This window comes from Clarias gariepinus, chromosome 11 (genome assembly GCF_024256425.1).
Source record: "Clarias gariepinus isolate MV-2021 ecotype Netherlands chromosome 11, CGAR_prim_01v2, whole genome shotgun sequence".
NCBI classification, from domain to species: Eukaryota; Metazoa; Chordata; class Actinopteri; order Siluriformes; family Clariidae; genus Clarias; species Clarias gariepinus.
In genome coordinates, this window is record NC_071110.1 from 10,365,050 (window position 1) to 10,385,458 (window position 20,409).

Below are 20,409 nucleotides of genomic sequence, written 5' to 3' on the forward strand. Positions count from 1 at the left end.
ATTTTGCTTTTTGGATTCTTCAGTGCTGAACGGTAACTGAGTGTTAGGAGAGTTATGATGGCTGGATGGACGCTGGCTTCCTCTGTGCTGCTAATGGCCTGCACCCTGCTGCAGCTTTGTGCTGCTCAAAGTCAGTCATATTCTTCATATTTTACACCTCATCACATTTTCACCTTTACATCTGTTTTTTATCTACACTGGTCCATTTTTAGAATTCGGTCTTCTAGTTTAAATATTTATTGGGTTGATTGATTGATTGATTGATTGATTGATTATAATAGTCAATTATTTAACTGAGATCATTTTTTAGATTTTGAAATACAGACGAAACTGTAATTTTAATTTTAAACTCCTGTGATGCCATCTGCAGTGCTTTATTAAAAAATTATACTCAGAGAAAAATGAGTAAAATCTAGACCCTTCCTGGTCAAGGTTCTGTGTAGTAACCAAGCATTTAGAGCCTTAAATTTGGGAAATTATAAAAACTATATTTGAGGACAGTGGCACATGGGCATAGTGGTTAGCACTGTTGCCTTGCACATCCAGTGTTCGGGTTCGACACGGGCACATCCAGTGTCCCGAATCAGGTCTGTGTGCATGGAGTCTGCATGTTTTGCCCCTTGATTGATGGGTTTTCTCTCACAGTCCAAAAGCATGCAGATTAGGCTAATTCGCATTCCCAAATTTCCCATAGTGTGTGAATGAGAGTATGTATATGTGTGTGCCCTGCGATAGATTGGCACTCTGTCCAGGGTGTACCCTGCCTTGGGCCCTAAGTCTTCTGGTATAGGCTCCAGGGCCTCAGTGACACGGATTCAGGATCTGTTTCGTGTTTTTATGTAGCAAGCTGCAGGGGTCGATGTGGGGAGCCGTTCTCCCGTGGGCAGATCTGTACCTGCGACGATGACTGTCTTACTCACAAAGAATGCTGCAAGGACTACGAGGGAGTCTGTACCTCCCGTAAGAAAGATTGAATCTAATTGCATCTCATAAACATTTGTCCTTCATGGCTCTTTACGTCTACTCTTTATTAAATGTTTAAAAAGCAACTGGGATCCAGTCGACCCACAGCTCACAGGCACTGTGCTTTAGAAGATTAAGATTACTGGTTAGAGGCAGCTCTCTCAAAGCCCTGAAAATTGTGATGAAATAAAGGTAAACTTGTGTGCTGTCATTTCCAGTTGACTCATGCAGAGGGCGATGCCAAGAAGCGTTCAGGAGAGGGAGGGAGTGTGAGTGTGACCCTGACTGCACCCTCTATAACTCCTGCTGTCCTGACTACAGCACACACTGCGGTATGGCATGTTTTTAAGTTTTTTAGGTGAATTGAACCTCTGCCTATGCTCAAGGATACTCCTCATGGAGACCGGTACAAAAATCACCTATTTTAATACTAATTCTTAGTGTTTAAGTGTCTTAGTGTCTTCATTAATGTCTTATAATACTTATGATGTTTTTGCATTTTTAGTAAAATATATATTAGCATACATAGTTAAGTTTCTGAATGTGCATTCATGTGGCAAAATAAAGTTAGCTTTAATTGTTCTTATTATTTCAGATACTAATTACAGTGCACCAGATGTCAGAAGCAGCAAAAAGACAGAAGGTGTAGTATAACTCAGATTGTATTGTTGAATAGTTTTCATGAATTTAACGTACTACCTGGTTGAACAGATATTAATTCAGAAACAGCATTCATATGTATAGATTATCATTATGATTATTATGATTATGATTATTATTATTGTTATAAGCAAAAGAGTATACAAACTCATTTTAATTGCATTGTAATGTTTTACAAAAAACTCTAAAGTAATAATATAATATAATATAATATAATATAATATAATATAATATAATATAATATAATATAATATAATATAATATAATATAATATAATATAATATACAAACATTACCAATGCACAGGTATAGAGAAAATATTTACACTGAGTCTTAATTAGATATAGAGACTATTAAATGACAACCCACTGCTGTACAAAAGTACAAAATTAATTATATTAAATAAGAAAAATTAAAAACTATCACAGAACTTTACCATCTTGCACACATTCAAATTAAGATGATAGATGCAGATCCTAATACCTTATGTTGTGACATTCCCTCCATTTAATTCCACAATGATTTTAAATTTGAACGCATGATCATGATTAAGGATTTTATTGTCTCAGGTGTGAATCCAGCTTGTGCTGATGCCGGGTTCAGATCAGCACTCCCTCACGGTCAACGTGCTCCAGATTTCGTTGTAAATGGTGAGTTGTACCTCCACAAAGACAATCAGAGACACAGAGCGCTGTATATACAATATGTGATAAAAGATGTGCATGCCTTTTCAGTCATAACCTGTTTTTGAGAGTGCCTTAAACGCATAATGACCATATTATCTGTTACATCCCACTGCAGGGTGATACACAACTCTATGTTAATGTTATCTTTTTAAAAAAGGACAACCGGCTTAGTTACCCTTACCCTTATGTCACTGACCCTTACGCACATACGCCTACGCCTTTAAACCTTTACAATATGGATAACCTGGAGAAGCTGTGATCTGTTTATCAGAAGGTTATGTTTTCGTGTTCTTTTTTCTTCAAAGGAGCCAATGTTGTGGAACTAGTGCCACTATCTGAAGATTCAGCAGCACCTCCTCCTTCTGATGCTAATCTTTATCTAACTTTTCCTTCTGAAAACCCGGTGGAAAACACACCAGGTAGAGCTCTCATCCAGGACCATCTCTTAATAGGCTTCTTCATTTATCCATTTTACGCGTTAAGTTGAGCAGCTTTTACCAAGATGATGACTAAATTACCGCAGCAGGTAGTCATAAAGACGAGACAATGTCTTATGAAGCATTAAAAGTTTTACAGGCAATAGCTGAATAATGGCTTCCTGATAGTCTCTCAGTTTTAGATGACCGCATCTATTGTCAAGCCAAAATAAAACAGACTGCACATCAATCAATTAATGCATGTGTTATTTATCATGGACTACACATACGTTTTAAATGCCACATATTTGAAGACTATAACATTACCATTTGCTAAAATATTCTTAAAAACAATCTCAATCTGGTCTTAAGTGTTCTCCTCTTACTGTATCTATTCGGATCTAGCTCTAGAGAGAATACATCCATATCAGCATTTCTGCCTCCTTCCAGTCTGAGGTGTAAAATTTGTTCTCTTTATTAACGTTAGGTCCACTCCACCCTGCAGAACCCCTTTCAGATGGAAATGGACATGTCCAGGTTTCCGTGTTGATTAGCAATCAAGCAAGTACAGTTCCTACCCAACCTCCTAGTGTCGCTGAGCCTTCTGCTGGGAGACCAAGCACACTCACGGACATAGCTCAGGCCCTGGAGGCTGCCAGTACAGCAGGACAGCCTGGTAAGGAACGCACCTCACTCAGAGCTATGATGTGTGCCATCATCATGGGCTGATCATTGTTCTTATAAGCTCATTTACTCAAGTACATTACCACTAGCATGTTCTTCATTTATCAAAATCTGTATTTAAATTATACTATAATTTTCTTCATTATAAGCCCAGAGCTCTAGCCCTGACCTTTGCAGTGGTCTCCCTATAAATGGCGTAACCTCAGCTTCCAATGGCTCCATCATTGTTTTTCAAGGTAATTGACCCTTATTTCCATTCAAGTTAACACTTCCATCGTTACTTAGCATTTTTTTTCCTAAGCACTTAAAATTTTCTATCAACAGAATATTAACATTTAGCCCTTCACAATCTTTGGGTTTATTCCTGATTAAAGTTATGACTGTTTAGATTATTAATTACTACATTCATTGCTTTTATTAACACTTTAAAATTTTCATTTTACTGAACATGAATTCTGCATGAATTTTAATTTTATTTGCAAAATAACAAAAAATGAAAACATTGGTTAACCCTGTTCATGAAGAATATTGCTTTTTAATCAGTGTTTTGGCATGCTCTGTCATTCCCAGGTCATTTCTTCTGGATCCTGGACCCCAAGACCAGAACAGCCGGTCCTGCTCTCAATATTACCGCAGAGCTGGGCATTCCCTCACCTGTTGACACAGCCTTCACTCGCTGCAACTGCGAGGGCAAGACCTATATCATCAAGGTCTGTGCTTTAATTTCAGAGCCACTGATCTGAAAATCAATGGTCACAAACATTGCTTAAGTTAAAAGCACTTGATTCTGCTAATATGGTAATTACCAGATTAAATAGTTTTATTATTCATCATTAAGATGCGCTAGAATATAGCCTTCCAACCCTAAAAAGAGGGGCATTCTAAAGTGACACCCATTACAGAAAAAAAAAAAACACAATTCTGTGTTATATTCTATTCTTCTAAGCTAGAATACTTTCAAGTTCAGAAACTGTGCAATAGTATTAGGTAGTTATGTAGTTTACTCTAACGTTCAAATTTCTTACCTTTAGCACTTATCAGAATTAAATTACCTGATGCCTTGTTTTTCTACCCTCTGCACAGGGTGATAACTACTGGAGTTTTCAGAATGGAGTCATGGAGCCTGGATACCCCAGATCTGTGGCTAAGGACTTTGGAGGGCTCTCTGGAACAATTGTCGCTGCTCTCCCTGTCCCTGCTACCAGGAACAGGCCTGAGACTGTTTACTTTTTTAAGAAAGGTGATTTACCCCATTAACATTCAGAGAAATAATTATTTCACTGTCACTTTGTCTCAGCCACATCCAAGCCAAGGCGGACGGCTCCTCTATTTCATCCATATTTTACCCCATTCCATCCTATTCATCCTTTTTATAAATCACACTGCTATTTCTGTAGGAGGTATGGTGCAGAAATTTACCTATCCTGCTGGAAGTGGTCTGACCTGCACTGGTAAAAAATCAAAGCTGGCAATGTCTGCCAAGAATCGTCAACCTGGTGAGTTCAACAGGACTACTTTAAATAAGGGCTGATAAGACAAAACTTATGATGATAATGAAATAAAGACATATCTTTTTCCTAAAGGATAAAACTTAGAAAGGAAAGTAAAAGGAAAGTATTAAAATTATACTTAAAAAAATGACCAAGATTAATGCATAGTCAGTTGAATATTACCTTTAGATTTAGACTACCCACGAGGGAATTACAGACTATCATAAGCATAAAAATAATGTATCAGAATTATTGAGTAACATAACCTATTATCACAGCTTCTGCTGTGAATAAAATTAAACAACACCTGCTGACCAATCAGAATGGAAAATGCCACATCACTGATATAAACATGAATGCATCAGTGGAGCAAAGTGTTTATAGAATTAATATAACTCAGTCACGCTGCCGTGCAATCTATCTATTCATTCATTCTGCGGACCCACAAAAGCTGCAGGCTGATATATGAATTTATATCATAAAAATGTCTGAAATCCTTGCTAAGCCACCAAATATTAACAATAATTTCAGCTACTGGTCACATGTTTATGATTACTCCAAGTAACCTGGATAGAAATGGCTTTTATTATTTCATTACAAAACGCATAAAAAGTCTAATAGATATTGTCTTCAATTCAAGCTTGAACGAAGTAATTAATTGCTTTATAACCTTGTTCTCTGTAACAACCACGTTTCCCCTGACACAAGCCCGCCTCTCCGGAGAGATCAACATCACTCTGAAGTGGAAAGGATTCCCCACCCCAGTGACTTCTGCTCTCTCCATGCCCAACCCAAGGAAGCCTGATGGGTTTGAACAATTCGTCCTCTCCTGGCGTAAGCCTTAATTTTTACATGCTCAGCATACAAAAGCTGGACATTTCAGTCAGAGTGAACATTTCTTTAAAAAACTTTAATATGACCAATAAGCAATAAGGGTTTGTAAACATCAGAAGCCTTGTGGATTTAGTAATTAAAGTCATCATATCAAAATTGTACAATGAAGACTTGTTACAGAGTCAAATACCATCTAGGAAGATAGAAGGGGGGTTAAGGACAAAAACTCTTTTTACTCTTTTCCCCCCTTAATCCCTCTCCACCTTTATTTGAATATGAGGAGAGATCTCTTTTGTAAATAACATTTGTCTTCCTTCTTTACAGCTAAAGTCTTCAGCATTAAGATCAGCGGTGAGAATCCTGTTCTTGCATCTCCTGCAAAGCCATCTGCTGAGAACGACATCAGAACCTGGCTTGGCTGTCCTCAATAGATAAGTCCAAAGCAAAGACAAACCTGAGCTTGGCATTTATCAGCAAGCCACCTTTTATTAGCAAAAAAAAACACTGAACAGCTTTATTCATTATTAACAAAACATTACTCATAAAGTACAAAATAGCTATTTGAAATAATTCAGCAAACTGAACTGAACCACAGAAATTAAAAAATGCATAATATGTACAAAAAGAAAACTGATGCACTGGAATTGTGGCTTTATTTCTTAAAACTGAAAGTGGGAAATTTTACAAGTACTAAGATGTGATCAGAATGGGGGCGTGCCTCTACTGAACCCTCGGCCACGGCCCCGAGGATAACCAATACCTGAGGGAGGAAAGAGGAAACAATTAGATAATAATAAAAATAAAATAAAAAAACCACACTAAAAAGTTTTTTTTTTTTTTTTTGCCATTCTACCCTAATAACCCTGTAATAAATGATGTCAAGCTACAAATCTGCATTCTTTCTGCATTTATACTTTGCTTCAATAAATATTCAAATGGACTATTTCAGCTTGTGTGTTTTTTGCTTTAGTTAATTTATTCAACTGGTATGAGGTGTGGACTGGCTCATGCAACCCCTCAAGTGGTCCCATGTTTTCCTGACCAATGAGAGCACCACATGCTAGCCACCCATCATCTTATTTTGACATAACCAACTGCAACTATATTTTTGCACTTTTGTTATAAGCAGACCAAAAATCGATCCTAAATTTGGGGGACAAGAACACGCTGTATCATTGCTTCAAAATTACTATGCCTATGTAAATTTTGTGATTTTGCGTGTCTACAGTCGATATAGTGATAGTGAAGTGAAGTAAACACTTATGAAGTGTGAAATATATGAAAAGATGCAAGTCCTTGCATTGCAGTATGAACAGACAGCAGTCTGACTGAAAGACTGGATGTAAATATGGCTTTAAGAGTTTTAAAAAAAAACGAAAAGAGGTACCTCTCCTGATAAGCTGAGCTCTGCGTGGGGGCTGGACACATTCTCTGCGGGCTCTGTCTGCAAGTCTGGGCTGCTGGCTGCTGCTGGTATCTGCAAAAACAAGGTTATGAACTTACTGTAAGTGAGAAACAAAAGTGAGGCTGTATTTTCTTTTTAAAATGTGGCGATGAAGGCAAAAGACAGCAGTTTGTCATCGTGTGTGTAATTATTTGCACCTGGAGCAGAGCTGGAGGTTGGCTCCTGGCTGGTGGAAGGCAGGCTTGCATCATCAGAAGGCTGCGCAGGCTCCAGTTCAGACTGGCTCTCCAACGATGCCTCACCGCTCGTCCTGCTCAAACACACACAAAACATCTCATGAGGGATTGAGTTTAATTTGCTCCCTGAAGAAGAAGAAGAAAAAAAAAAAAAAAAAAAAACAGTCAAACCCCCCCCCCCCCCCCCCCAAAAAAAAGATTTTGCCAATATCCAAATAAAGCCGTGACCCCTCACCCTTCACTTTCTGCTTCTGCCATAAAGACGTCATCAGCATCGTCTCCAGGAACAGCTTCTCCTGGTCCAGTCATGGCTGCGGTGGATGTGCTGACCATAGGGACAGACTGTGAAGCTGTCTCCGCCACATCAGAAGGCTGACTCTCAGCAAAAACGCTCACTTCATACACACAACAACAGGAAATGTGTTAATGCCAACAGTTCAATCAATCAGCTGATTGATTGACAAATGAACCGACTGCCCACCTGGAGCTGCAACCTGCAGAGGGGTGGTGGGAACACTTCTGCCTCCAGACTCTTCATCATGAGCAGCCAGAAATAGTGGACTCTCATACATGCCCAGACCTGACACATACAGTAAATTATAGTTCATATTTATTAGTTTATGACCACTTTACACAACATACACTTTACATGTTGGGCAGCATTTGTGGACCATTTTAACAGAACTCAAGATGCCATATTTCTAAGTTTCCAGAAGTTTTTGCAGGAAATTATGCATGTGTGTGCAGAAATAGTTCATGTGTATGTTTTGTGAAACTCACCACCCTGAGATGCCAGCTGACCAAGATCAGAGTGAGACGAGCTTGTCTGAGGAATCATGTCCTCTGGTGGTCCGAAACGGAACCGAGGGACTCCAGCAACCTGAGGAGAACTGGGACAGGGGACACAGAGTATAAGAGCAAGTGACAAACTCATATAATATGAATAAATAACCTATATAAAATATCCATCGAATTTATATTATAATGAAGGGCTTTTCTTTCTTACTGTATAGCCTCAGCAAAGCCATCATTACGGTGAGGAACCACTAAAGTTGGAGTGCTGGGAACCATACGATCATCATCATCAAAGAAGTGTTGCTGCTAAAGAAAAAATAAGTTAAACACAGAAAAGGAAGTTTTACTGCATGAGATTTAAAAAAGAAAACAATACACAGACCGAAAGAAAGAGAAAGACATACCATGCTTACCCCAGGTGTGAGCTGGGGTACACGGCTCGTTGATGGGCGTCGAGTCTGACCTGACTGCCTCTGAAATATATATATATATAAAAAAAAAAATTATATATATTTAGTTTTAAACGCTGCAAAAAATGAATATCATCCTCCTGTATTGGGGTCAGTTTAATATGCAAGGGTGATCCATAAACACAGGAATTGCCTTTAGAATTTAGTTTATTTACCAGATAACAGGAAACACAGGTTATAACAATATTAAAGTGATTTACTTATTTCTTTTAGATTTTAAGTCCATATACTACACCTGTATGAGTGGGGGCCCAAGCTCAGGGACTGGATGGATGTTGAGTCGAGGTGGAGGTGTCTGATGTGGTCTGCGGGGTGACTGGGGCAGTCGGTGGCTCTGGGAAGACAAGGTGCTGCTGGAGGTACCAACTGTGCTGGGGGAAGGCTGCACCTCCCGAACAGGCTCAACTGCAGGAGAAGGCTCCATGGTGCTGACGCTTGCTTCACCTGTACACAGTAAAAAAGTGGGTTAAACATGTTATTAAGTGCTTATAAATAACAATGATCGGCCATATTGATCAAAACCAGGCATATTAAGCAATCATGTGTCTGCTCATACAAGTGTCTGTTCATTTATAATTTCACATTTTCACACCAGGAGATTTGGGTCAGGTGGTCAAAGGCAGCTATCTAAACAGTAACTTTTATTCTGAAACTTTAAAAAGGCATAACATATTTGGGCCTAGAGTATAATTATGTACGTGTGTGCATGTGCAGCTGTACCACTGCTCTGAGAGTCGGCATGCTTCTGGGTAGACTCTGATGCTCCCTGACTCTCCTCATTCTCAGTGCCTGGCTCGGTGGCCTCAGCAGTCTGTTGTACAGCATAAACAAATCAGATGCACCATTATTTAGATTAAAGATAGCATCTAAATAATAAAAGTAAAAACAAAACAAGAATTCATATACATAAAAATTGACAGGATATGGATTTGTTATTCACCTAAATAATAATAATAAAAAAGGTATTTTTCCATTAGAAAAATAAGTTTTTCTTCATGTAACTGTTTTGAGGAAAAAACAAACTATTGTAACGATTTAGACATAAACTGTGCATTAGCTAAATCAATAATTATAAATGTTAATTTTTAGCAGCATTAGCCTTGTAATGCCATTGCAGAACTTCCAAAACATCTAAAGTCTAACTAGATCTATTTGAAAAAACTTTTTAAATAACACGCAACAATGTACCTCAGTGTCCTCGGCCTCAATTGGCTCATTGGCGTCTCCACTGCCCTCGTTGCTCTCTTCTCCCTCTGCCATCGCACCCTCCTCATCTTCATCTTCCTCCTCCTCTCCATACTGCTGAAAAAGCAAAAGGATAATCAGAAAGTTGTCAGAATCCTCTATAATCTAATTCAACACTTTCATATCAAATATGAATTCATTAAAGATCAGATGTTTTAAAACAGACTAATTCTAAGAACACAAAATCTTGATAAAATATCACAAGCATTAAAGTAATTCTATAATTTTCCTGCACAAAATCTGACCTGTCCAGCCTCCTCTGCCCCTCCCTCTTCGTCACTGTTGCTGTCTGTCTCTATGACAATGACATCGTGCCTGTGCTCGTAGGTCGATTCTTGAGACTCACTCACTTGATCCAAGGGAACAGACTGAGACAGGGCCTCTTCTGCACCTAACACTTTGTAGCTCTCCTGTAAGACAAAACAAAACATACTTGAACATCTCTTCTGTCTTCCTTGTATTCATAGTTTATAACCACTTTACAAAAAATACATTTTGGGCAGCATTTGGACACTAATAAAATCTTTTTTTAAATGCACAAAGGTTACACAACACAATTTAAATATTAAAACAAATTTTTTTTCTTTTTTTACAGAACTCTGGATGCCACATTTATATGTTGCCAGAAGTCTTTCTGTGATAACTCTACATTACAGATGAAGTAATACTAATTCCAGCCTTAATACAGTGTCTGTCCAAGCACTTACTTCCTTAATGAATGTAGCATAATTTACCTCACTAGCGTCTGGGGCTTCCAAAGTACCTTCAGGTGCTTCAACTTCTGCATCATTACTCTCCTCTGTATCGATATCCTCCTGCAAAGAGAAAATATTCTTCTTACAGAGCTCTTGAAACCTACAGGCTACAAAGAGAGCTATATACATAGCATCTGCTTCCTATTTTAATCAGAGCCGTCTTCTTTGAAGAATACAGCCCGCCAAAACAAAAAGCACACCTCCAGGCGGACTCTCTGGATAAAACGAATCTTCTTAGGCATAGGTGGCTCATTAAGGTCATCCTGTGTGCTCTCGGTCACTTCAGTTGTGCTTTCCAGCTCCTCCTCTCGTACACGCTTCTGCAGAGATGAACCTGCACTCGCAGACACTAAAACACACAAATTGCACATGACACATGCTTTCTTACTGCAAACTATAAACCACACAATGTATACAAATATGATAGTTTATTAGTTTAATGACCAAGAAATTATTATTAATATTTTAATAATGATTATGACTTTTGGTTTTCTTATGATTTTCTTATGCACTGTTTAACCCTAGAAGTGGCTGATTTATGTGCCATAAATAGTGGACGAAGATTATTGTGTTTTATATTCACCTGTACCAAACACAGCAGTAGAGGTGGATGGTCTCTCCATCTGTGAGCTGTGCACTGCCTCCACCATGGGCGCTGCTGGCTCCTGACTTGCCTGCTGTTGGGTGGGCTGAACAAAGGCTGTGGCTTGGCTCTGCTGCAGTGTGATTGACTGAGTGCTCTGAACGCTTGGACTTGTGGAACGCACAGAACCACTACCAAACACGGTCACATGTTCCACCGGAGTCTCGGACGGCTGCAGAGCTGCAGGGATAATGATGCCAATTTATGATGACAGGAAAGTAAAAATAAGTGTATTCAATTAAGCTACACCATTTTTACAGCTTGGTCAAAGTACAAAAACAAAAAAGCGAAAACTGCCAATATTATTCAACTTCTATTTTATGCATGTTCAGGGGTGCTTAAAGTAATGATAAAAACAGAGCTTAGGTTTTTTACCTTCCTGTGTATCTGTCTGCGCTGTGGGCATGACCGTGGCGGTAGGAGTTGCTGTGGTAACAGGAGCAGGTGTTATCATTGGTCTGATGCTTGCTCTTGGTGTGGCCTTGCTGCCTGAAATGTTAGGCGGCTTGCTGGCTGCTCCAGCTACAGGAGTGGGCTTAATGTTCGCTGTAGGTGGCTCACTGGTACTAGCACTGTGGGCCAATTAAAAAAATTATTATAATATTTTATTACCAAGCATTATGTATGTACACATGCATACACATGATGTACCAATTTTTTTTTTGTTTGCCCTGTGTAGAAAGTACAGGGATTTGCTCAGTCCAAGTTGTCTGCACAAATACAGGATCTAAAAAGGAACAACGCGGTAGCGCTCTACTTCTTAAGTCCTTACCTCCCTCTGTCGGTAGTGGGTGTGGTCTTCAGTGTGACCTGTCTGCTTTCCGATGGCCTCTGCTGCTCCTGAGCCTGCGCAAATGTAGGCATTTTTTGTTTAGCCAAATAGTGTTTTTTTTGTTAAAAAATAGTTTTTTTTTGTTTTTTTGTTTTTAAACAAAAAGTGAAATCAACTTTAATTTAATTTAATTTAAGACTACCCATAAACTGCAGGTAAGCAAATGCAGTAATATTAAATTCAAACTGAACATTTAAGACTTGAAAATGACTAAAATGCAGTGTTAAAAAAACATAATAATAATAATAATAATAGTTCAAAGACACATTAGTGAGTCTCTAATAGGTCATACCTTGCTTGTCCCCAGCTCCAGAGGCTCATCTCGTTGTTCTCCAAGTCTTTCCTGTTGCTCACGCAGCTCTCTCAGCTCCCGTTCTTGACGGCTTAATCGCCCTTCATACTGAGACTTCAATGCACTCAACCTCACTTCCAACTCTTCTCTCTGCTGCTTCATCTCCTCATTCTCTTTGATTAGCTTGTCTTTTGCACCTGGGTCATATACATGCACACTTTTACAATCATGCTACACTCAAATCAAAATGATCTTACATGCTGATTTAACCTACACACCATGTCTAATTTAACTAGGTATCTTTAGGTGGTCACTGTTGCATTACTCTGCTCAAAAAATGATAATTTACTGGTCAATATGAGGATGACTATGAACTAGCTTAGACTTAATTCAAAAGAATGGAGTTCATTGTCATTACTTCGCAGTGTGTTTTGCACTCACTGTTAAGCTGGTTGAGTCTCTGCTTTGCTACCAAGATGGCTTTCTTGGTCTTCTCCTCTTTCTCTGCAACCTGCTGTCTTAGCTGGTCCTCCTGAATGCTCTTCTCCTGAAGCTCCGTACGGAGACGCGTCAGCTCTGGTTGAATCTGAGTGAGTTGCTCCTGCAGACTCCTCACCTCAGCCTCACGCTCTCCTGCAGTCTGCAAGTTAATAACACAAACTCTGGCTTACACATGGACACATGATACCACCCCTCTCTCTTTTTACACAATCATAGGACCACTAATATGGTCTACACCTTTTAAAAATATCTTAGTTATGTCAAACTTATTTAGTTTGCAAAAAAGTAAAATCTATACAGGTACATGGCAGTTTAACTCCCAATGCTGACCAATTTGTATACAAGTCTAATGGACCTAGTAAGCAACTATATAACAATATATAACTATATAACCTATAACAAGCTTTCAAACAAACACACATACATGTGCACACACCCACACCCCCTTTTTTTAGTAATTACAATTAAATCATGTTGACTCAAGTGACATTGAGACCAAGCATGGGAGACGATTACCCACAACCCCACAGGGTGAGAGAGAGAGGAGAGAACCATTGGCTCAGTTGTAATCATGTGACGCTCTGCAGCATCCATACTCCTTGTATTTCAAGACATCACACGTTTATCGAGTTAAAATTTATTTTAAAAATTTTTTGCTTGTCTTGCAAAACACTCACAGCCCAAGTTACTCACAATCCAAGGTTCCACTGTATTCTCTATACAATACAGCAGTGGCCTAAAGCTTTGAGAATGACACAAATATCGTTTTTCACAAAGTTTGCTGCATTAGTGATTTTACATCACTGTGTAATTAAATTGGGTTTTAATTGACCCTAAATGCTTGTAATTATACCTCAGTATATGCAATTACATTTTTGCCCCTTCTTTTAAAAGACCTCGTCAATTTTCCCTGGCATGCTGTCAATCAACTTCCCCATCCTGACTGATGGGAGCCCATTATTGCATAACCAATGCTCTGAGTGCATCAGAATTTGCGAGTTTTAGTTTGTCCACAGACCTCATAAGGATTGACCACAAGTTTAATGTTTCAAAAATGTCCATGTTTTGTTCCCTGAGCCACTTAATTATTAATCTTGCCTTGTGCTCCCCCATACTCTCAGAGAATGTTTTTGTACCATTCTTTATTCATGGATGTGTTCTTAGGCAAAATTGTGGGTAAGCCCACTTCCTTAACAGTTGTCCAGAGAAGCAAACCGACACATGAATGGCGTCATGAGGCTATCCTGTTGGTATGACACAGGACTGATGCCTGCGTTTAGGATGCGGCCCAGAGGTTGCATAACAGCATGCCAGAGCAAATCTCAACAAAAAAAGGTCTTTAACAAAGAAGGGTCAACACTGACAATCAAATTAAGTTTATGCAGTCATAAACAATATTTGTCATAAGTCAATATTTGAAATAAAAGCCTTTAACACCTGTAAAAAGCTTGTAATCTATTTGGAGATAGTTATGGCGATCCTGGCCTGAGATTAAAGACAGTTGTCATGACAACGTTAAGAAATACAGGATTTTTGGACAACTGTTAATAGTAAAATATATAGAGAAAAGGGAAACTAAGGTTTTAAAAAGATGAATTGTTGGTAAACTAAATACTAAAAAGTAAACAAATAAAGATGGTACCTTTTGCAAGTTTTCCAACTGTGCCTCCAACTCTGTGGTTCTAGTCTGGGCCTGGTTCAGAGATGTTCTCAGGTTCTGGATCTCCTGCACTGAGGCCTGCTGTGCCTCCAGCTGTGCTTCATCCAATTGTGCAGGTTTATTAGCTGATTCTGCAACCATCTGATACAGACAAGCAATACAAATGGACAGGAACATTTTAAATGACAGACACTCACGTACATTACTGAGAAGTATGATTTGTAGTTTTCTCTTACCTGAATGGATGTGGAAAAATGTTTGTGGTTAGTACTGTGCATTATCTTTAATGTAATTAAAATAGACTGTCTAATGTACCTTGTCGTGCTGCGCCTTAAGCTCCTCGTACTGAGTTTTGTAGCGGCGCCCAATCTTCTTGACTTGTGTGATGGTTTTGATCTTCTCCTGGATGTCTTGATTCTTAGCTTCCAACTCCTTCTTTAGATTTTCTCTTTCCGTGGTGACTTTCCCCAGATTTTCTCGCAGGTTCTGACTCTGATTTTGTGATGCAGACATGGATGCGTTTGCCCTGCTCTCACACGAACACAGATATATTACAGATTACATAATGGTCATTTGGGAAGTACAGCATGGGCTTTGTCAACACAATTTATACATTACCAAAAAAAAAAAAAAAAAAAAAAAACACACACACACACACACACACACACACACACACACAGAGAGAGAGAGCACAAGCTCTGGGAAAAAAATAAGAGACTGACAAATAATTTGTTTTATTTTTTCATTAAGGTGCATGTATTGAGATGAACAGTTTTGTTTCGTTTTTGTGAACTGCTGACAATATTTCTCCTAAAATTAAATAGTATATTTACAGGAAATGACATCACAACACATCAAAATAACCCAAGCTCGTGCAGTATTTAAAAAAAAAATAATAATTTGTAAATAAATTGTGTTAATGCTTTGGCTAAATTACATTAAGAAATAATTTTTTAGTGGAATAACGCCAGTTAAAGCTTTCATGTGTTTTTGGCGTGTTCCCATCAGTTTTTCACATTGCTGTTGGAAAATCTGTCCATACTGCCTTATACTGCAATCAATTGCTCAATGTAAAATATTTTATTGAAATGTAATTTTCTCTGTATTTTCAATGTAAAAATTACTGACATTTAATGTTATTTTCATTCAAGATTATCGGCAAAAGTTTTTTGCTTTAAGTGTTTAAAGTATAAAATAGATCTGAAAAAATGCTCATCCAAAAAAAAAAAAAAATCTGATTTATAAATAAACTAAATGATATGCTAAATTGTAATATTTCATTTAAAATAAATACAGCAATACAGCAACAGGGTGGTCACTGACCTGGCCAGCTCACTCTTCAGTTTAGCAGTTTCCTCTGTGAGCTGCTGGACGCGTTTGATTTGGGCTTCCTTCTCCATTTGGAGCTTCTTACTTTCCTCCTGACTGCTGTCTTTCTGTTGATTCACGAGTTGCTGCACATACATTCACACATACATACTCACCACCTGCCCTTAAAAGCTTACCAAAACAACAACATCCAAAAGCAATATTCTCATAAGAATAAAAGAAGAATAAAAACCCATGAAGCTGCATACCTGAGTGCGATTCTTCCAGCGTTTAACATCCTCCTCTAGGAGTCGCTTCTCAGCCTGCAGCATGCCATTCTGTTCACTGAGCTCCCCATTGCTCTCCTGCAGAGGCCTCATGTCTGCCTCCAGCTTAAGCAACTGCAGGAGAAAAAAATAGACCGTGCTTTAAAGATAAATACAGAGTGGATTTTATTAAATGACAGAAAATTGTTAACATAATTAAAGGTCAGTACTTAGTTGTGGTCATGTGTAACAATAATTCCCCATGCTTCCAGAACAACTCCTTTTTTTTTTTTTAAGCCTAAAAACTAATTAAGCCGAATGAATCGTGGCACTAGCGTCCTGGAATATTCTGATCCCTCAGGAAAAAAATAATCTACTGATGGAATAACCTGGGCATTTAGTACATTCAGGTTTCAGCTGAAACCATTTTATTGCCTAAACCTGACTAATTGAAACAAACCCAAATTATAACATTGCTTCAGGAGGCTTGTACAGTGGGCACTATGCATATATCATGTGCATTCCCCTCTTACCCCGACATGACAATGACTTTAAGTAAATCTGGACTCAACAGACCACATTACTCAACTTTCAAACTTTATGCTTCAGCATTTACCTTCTTCTGATTACTCTCACTAAGTAAAGGTTTTCTTATGGCCACACGGGTATACTCCCAATCTGTTTAATTTTTTAGAAAGAATTTTACTCTTAAGTGTTTAAATTGATTTATTTCGTCCTCATTGTGTCTGTGACTTCTTCTGTCCAAGACCGGGTCATTAGGGTCGTTTTGGGGGGGCTTGGGGTGGGAGATTCTTTTATCTACTTTCATGCAATGAACAGACAGGAAAAAAGTTGATACAGCACATACATATCCTTTAAAGTAGGAACCAGAAACACAAAAATTTATACAGTACAAACATATCCTTTGATATAGAAACCATGTACACAAACATGAAAAGTTTTCTTGAAAACACTAGGGGCTCAAGCTCTTTAGTTTTTCTTTTAGTTCATATTTAATGTTATCTGACCGTTCACACAGTAGATCCGAGGTGTTTAATGTCATTGAATAAGCTTCCCATAAACCACAGTAATTTTCAACATCTGTCGATATAAACGATATATATTGTTCTAATGTGCGTCATCATGAATCGTTTCATTTGGCTAAACTGGGAACACATTAAATTTGGAAGCTAATGAAACATAAAATGAGCAGTTACCAGTGAACCTTTTGTTTTGATGATCATCAGTTGAACATTTTCATGCTCCATGCTTTCATGTTTCATGCACAACATAGAGGCTTACATGACAACAGTAAATGTTGGGGAATGCGTGTTTATCAAATAAATAGTTTATGAAATGGGTGTATGCTTGCCTTAGCCCGATTCTGCTGTTGCTCCTGCTCCAACCGGTTCTTCTCCTCCTTAAGGATCTTGTTGGTCTCGGTTAGAGCGTTCAAACATTCTAGCCTTTTCAGTTTCTCCTCCTGCTGAGCCATGGCCTTTGTAGTCATCTGTGAAAACCAAAAACATTATACATCAACATTTCGTCTTGTATTGGTGTATGATCTAGGCATTTGTGACTACTTACCTGTAATTTGTCTCGCTCAGCTGTCAGGCTGTCATTGACCTCCTTCAGCTCTTTCTCTAGGTGCTCCATGTGCTGTTGGTAGCGTTGTGTTTCTACCTGAGCGACCTCAAACCGGGCCTCAGCTATCTCTTTCTCACGACGCACAAACCTACAGACAATGTGGACCGTGCGTTACACAAGAAATACATAACTGATCAAGGCATACACCGCATAGAATGAAAACGTGTTATGACTAATAAGATTTACCTGAGGATCTCGAGAATCTGCTCTTGAGTTTTTTCCTCCTCATTAAAAGAAATGTTTAGGACGCCTTCTCTGGTCGCCTGTTCGTGAGCAATGGCACCCATTTTCACACTTAACTGTTCAATCTGTTCATGGAGCATTGTGTTTTGTTTCTCTAAGTCTCCAACACGCTGATCCCGTTTCACCAGCTCCTCCTGAACACAACATTAATAGTCGATGTGTGAAACAGGGAATGAGATTAGTACATGCTCATAAGTAAAACAATAAAAGCACTCACAGAAAAAAAAAATAATAATAAATCACCAACAAAGTCTAATAAAAATTTTGTGGGTCCCCCCCTTGTGTCTCCATGGTTACCTTGAGACTTTTTTCTTGCTGTTCCCAACTTGTACTGCCCTCCTGGAGCTTGCCAGTAATTATATGGACCTTCTCCTCCAACACTTTGATGCTCTTCGCTGCCTCTTGGGCCTGTTTCTTAGCAGCCTGTAGGGCCTCCACATCAGCCGCATGAAGCTTTAGCTCCCGTTCATACTTATTCTGTGCCTCCATGGCCAGCTTAGCCTGGGCAAAAGATGACAAGGTTAGAAACACTAGTGCTCACTGCTGTATAGTCACAACCTGACATTTGATCATTGTATTTTGCTAGTCCCCATAACAAGTGGATGTTTTTTCTTTTATTAATTCAATCATAATGTTTGGTTTTGTACATTAAACAAATTAAAAGATAAAATGTTAAAAATAACATTTTTAACATAAGGAGTGGCTCAAGAATAAGCACATTAAGGTCATGAAGTGGTCTAGCCAGTCTTCAGACCTTAATCCAATAGAAAATTAACGGAGAGAGCTGTAACTTCGAGTTGCCAAGCAACAGGCAAGAAACCTTAAACATTTAGAGATAATCTGTAAAGAATAGTGGATCAAAATGCATCCCAAGATGTGTGCAAATCTGGTAAACAACTACAATCATACAGAAAAGAAGGAAATCTGGTAAACAACTACATTAAGTACAGAAAAGAAGAAAATTTGTTGACCGGCAACACTGATGTGGATATTACAATAACAATATGACCCGAGATCATCATAGACCCACCTGCTGCTGGCTTTCCAGTGTGGCTTGCTGCTCCCTGGCTGCAGCAGATGTTGCTCTCTGTAGTGCATCCTGCAGTTCTGTCTGCATTTCCGTCAGGTTATGTTTCAACTCTTTTACCTACCACACAGCGGGAGACCAGACAAAACAAGAACTTGTTTAAGCTTGAACAGGCATATAAATATATATGCAACCATTGTGGGCTGTCTGTACATTGTGAAATTCAAAGTCTGAGGGGAGAAAGAAAAGAAAAAAAAAACGAGCTGTCACCACGGATGAGCTTTTTCTTTCTTACATGTTTCTCTACATTCTCCACAGCTTTGAGCTTCTCCTCGTGTAGCTCTTGCTTCTCCCTTTCTGCCTCAGCCATCCGATCCTCCAGCTGCCTGTTAAGCTCCTGGGCCTCTTTCAGTTGGTTCTCTATGGATAATCGTGCCTCCTCAAGTGCCTGAACAGAACAAAAGGCACAGGTAAAATAAACTTTACACTTTTATTTTTTTGGTTTAATGCCATTCCTTTAAATGTTTATAATACTGGAATTATGGCTATAACTCAGATTTATTTATTTGCCCCCAAAAAATTGAAAATCCCACTTGTTTGTCCTTGCTGATGTAATCTTCCAGACTCAGCACCATGCTTCTATATTCTTCCAGGTTGTTCTGTGCGCTCTTCAGGCGCTCTTGCAGATCTGAATTCTGGTCCTCAGTTTGCTGCAGACGTGCACGCAACTCCTTCACCTCCTGCTCAGGAACACCAGGAGTTTCAACTGGAGAAATAATTCGAAACACATTATCTTAGCAAGACAGTCACTGTTAAACACTGTAAGCAACAAGTTGCATTATCAATTTGCTATAAAGGGCTTAAAAGCTTAACAGCTTTGCACAGCTTTACAAGATGTACATTGGGTTTAGAAAACATTTACTAACCAAAGGCAAATTCACTAATCATCTATAAACAACACATCATTGTCACAAATATGACATGCAAGAAGACAGATGCTTGTTCTTTCATCACCATAAACTCTGTTGCTCATACTAGGCTATTGACAATAATATTAAAAGTCTCCTTTAATATTAACATTTCTCATGGCAAAAAGCTAAAAACACCACCACCTACCACTGGATGATGATTTGACAGGCTGTTTGCCATTCTGGTTTTCCAAGTTGCTCAGCTGCTGTCTTAAGACAGAAACCTGCTGTTCAGTGCTCTTTAGCAGCTCCTTGGTCTTTTGATGCAAAGCGTTCTGAGCTGCCAACTGCTTCTTAGCCTCCACTAGCTGAAGCTAACCATGAAAAGTAAATAAAATAAGTACGAGATATCACATCATCACCCCAATGAAACCGGCATACCAA

At 38.7% G+C, this 20,409-nt stretch overlaps 2 protein-coding genes across 6 annotated transcripts in view; one reads left to right on the forward strand and one right to left on the reverse strand.

The window, feature by feature from the left end:
• On the forward strand, positions 1–6,672 carry prg4a (proteoglycan 4a). Its single transcript, XM_053507537.1, has 13 exons — positions 1–130; positions 844–960; positions 1,182–1,295; positions 1,559–1,606; positions 2,192–2,272; positions 2,614–2,727; positions 3,212–3,400; positions 3,558–3,644; positions 3,979–4,118; positions 4,492–4,648; positions 4,806–4,904; positions 5,607–5,732; positions 6,057–6,672. The coding sequence occupies exons 1-13, from the start codon at positions 55–57 to the stop codon at positions 6,161–6,163; spliced, it is 1,455 nt and encodes a 484-aa protein (XP_053363512.1). The 5' UTR covers positions 1–54; the 3' UTR covers positions 6,164–6,672.
• tpra (translocated promoter region a, nuclear basket protein) overlaps positions 6,395–20,409 on the reverse strand; it is a 26,049-nt gene continuing 12,034 nt past the window's right edge. Inside the window, exons 21-51 of one of the 5 annotated variants that reach the window (XM_053507088.1) lie at positions 20,174–20,339; positions 19,651–19,823; positions 19,353–19,505; positions 19,061–19,177; positions 18,328–18,531; positions 17,974–18,164; positions 17,728–17,875; positions 17,513–17,650; positions 16,144–16,275; positions 15,890–16,020; positions 14,882–15,092; positions 14,549–14,707; positions 12,847–13,045; positions 12,406–12,602; positions 12,054–12,127; positions 11,657–11,853; positions 11,222–11,461; positions 10,839–10,987; positions 10,618–10,698; positions 10,129–10,293; positions 9,827–9,937; positions 9,359–9,449; positions 8,874–9,082; positions 8,573–8,641; positions 8,380–8,474; positions 8,154–8,263; positions 7,855–7,953; positions 7,609–7,768; positions 7,335–7,447; positions 7,120–7,209; positions 6,395–6,492 (exon numbers count right to left, since the gene is read on the reverse strand). In XM_053507088.1, the coding sequence (XP_053363063.1) occupies positions 6,434–6,492; positions 7,120–7,209; positions 7,335–7,447; positions 7,609–7,768; positions 7,855–7,953; positions 8,154–8,263; positions 8,380–8,474; positions 8,573–8,641; positions 8,874–9,082; positions 9,359–9,449; positions 9,827–9,937; positions 10,129–10,293; positions 10,618–10,698; positions 10,839–10,987; positions 11,222–11,461; positions 11,657–11,853; positions 12,054–12,127; positions 12,406–12,602; positions 12,847–13,045; positions 14,549–14,707; positions 14,882–15,092; positions 15,890–16,020; positions 16,144–16,275; positions 17,513–17,650; positions 17,728–17,875; positions 17,974–18,164; positions 18,328–18,531; positions 19,061–19,177; positions 19,353–19,505; positions 19,651–19,823; positions 20,174–20,339 (4,431 nt within the window). In that variant the 3' untranslated portion in view covers positions 6,395–6,433. Of the gene's footprint in view, positions 6,493–7,119; positions 7,210–7,334; positions 7,448–7,608; positions 7,769–7,854; positions 7,954–8,153; positions 8,264–8,379; positions 8,475–8,572; positions 8,642–8,873; positions 9,083–9,358; positions 9,450–9,826; positions 9,941–10,128; positions 10,294–10,617; positions 10,699–10,838; positions 10,988–11,221; positions 11,462–11,656; positions 11,854–12,053; positions 12,128–12,405; positions 12,603–12,846; positions 13,046–14,548; positions 14,708–14,881; positions 15,093–15,889; positions 16,021–16,143; positions 16,276–17,512; positions 17,651–17,727; positions 17,876–17,973; positions 18,165–18,327; positions 18,532–19,060; positions 19,178–19,352; positions 19,506–19,650; positions 19,824–20,173; positions 20,340–20,409 lie in introns of all 5 variants that reach the window. The other 4 variants (XM_053507091.1, XM_053507090.1, XM_053507089.1 and 1 more) reach the window with 4 other exon arrangements.

Bases quoted from the DNA above. Each gene is read 5' to 3' on its own strand.
- prg4a (XM_053507537.1), top strand. From the start codon at position 55: ATGATGGCTGGATGGACGCTGGCTTCCTCTGTGCTGCTAATGGCCTGC. The intron at 4,649-4,805 runs GTGATTTACCCC...CTATTTCTGTAG, and splicing joins TGTTTACTTTTTTAAGAAAG to GAGGTATGGTGCAGAAATTT. The intron at 5,733-6,056 runs GTAAGCCTTAAT...CCTTCTTTACAG, and splicing joins ACAATTCGTCCTCTCCTGGC to CTAAAGTCTTCAGCATTAAG.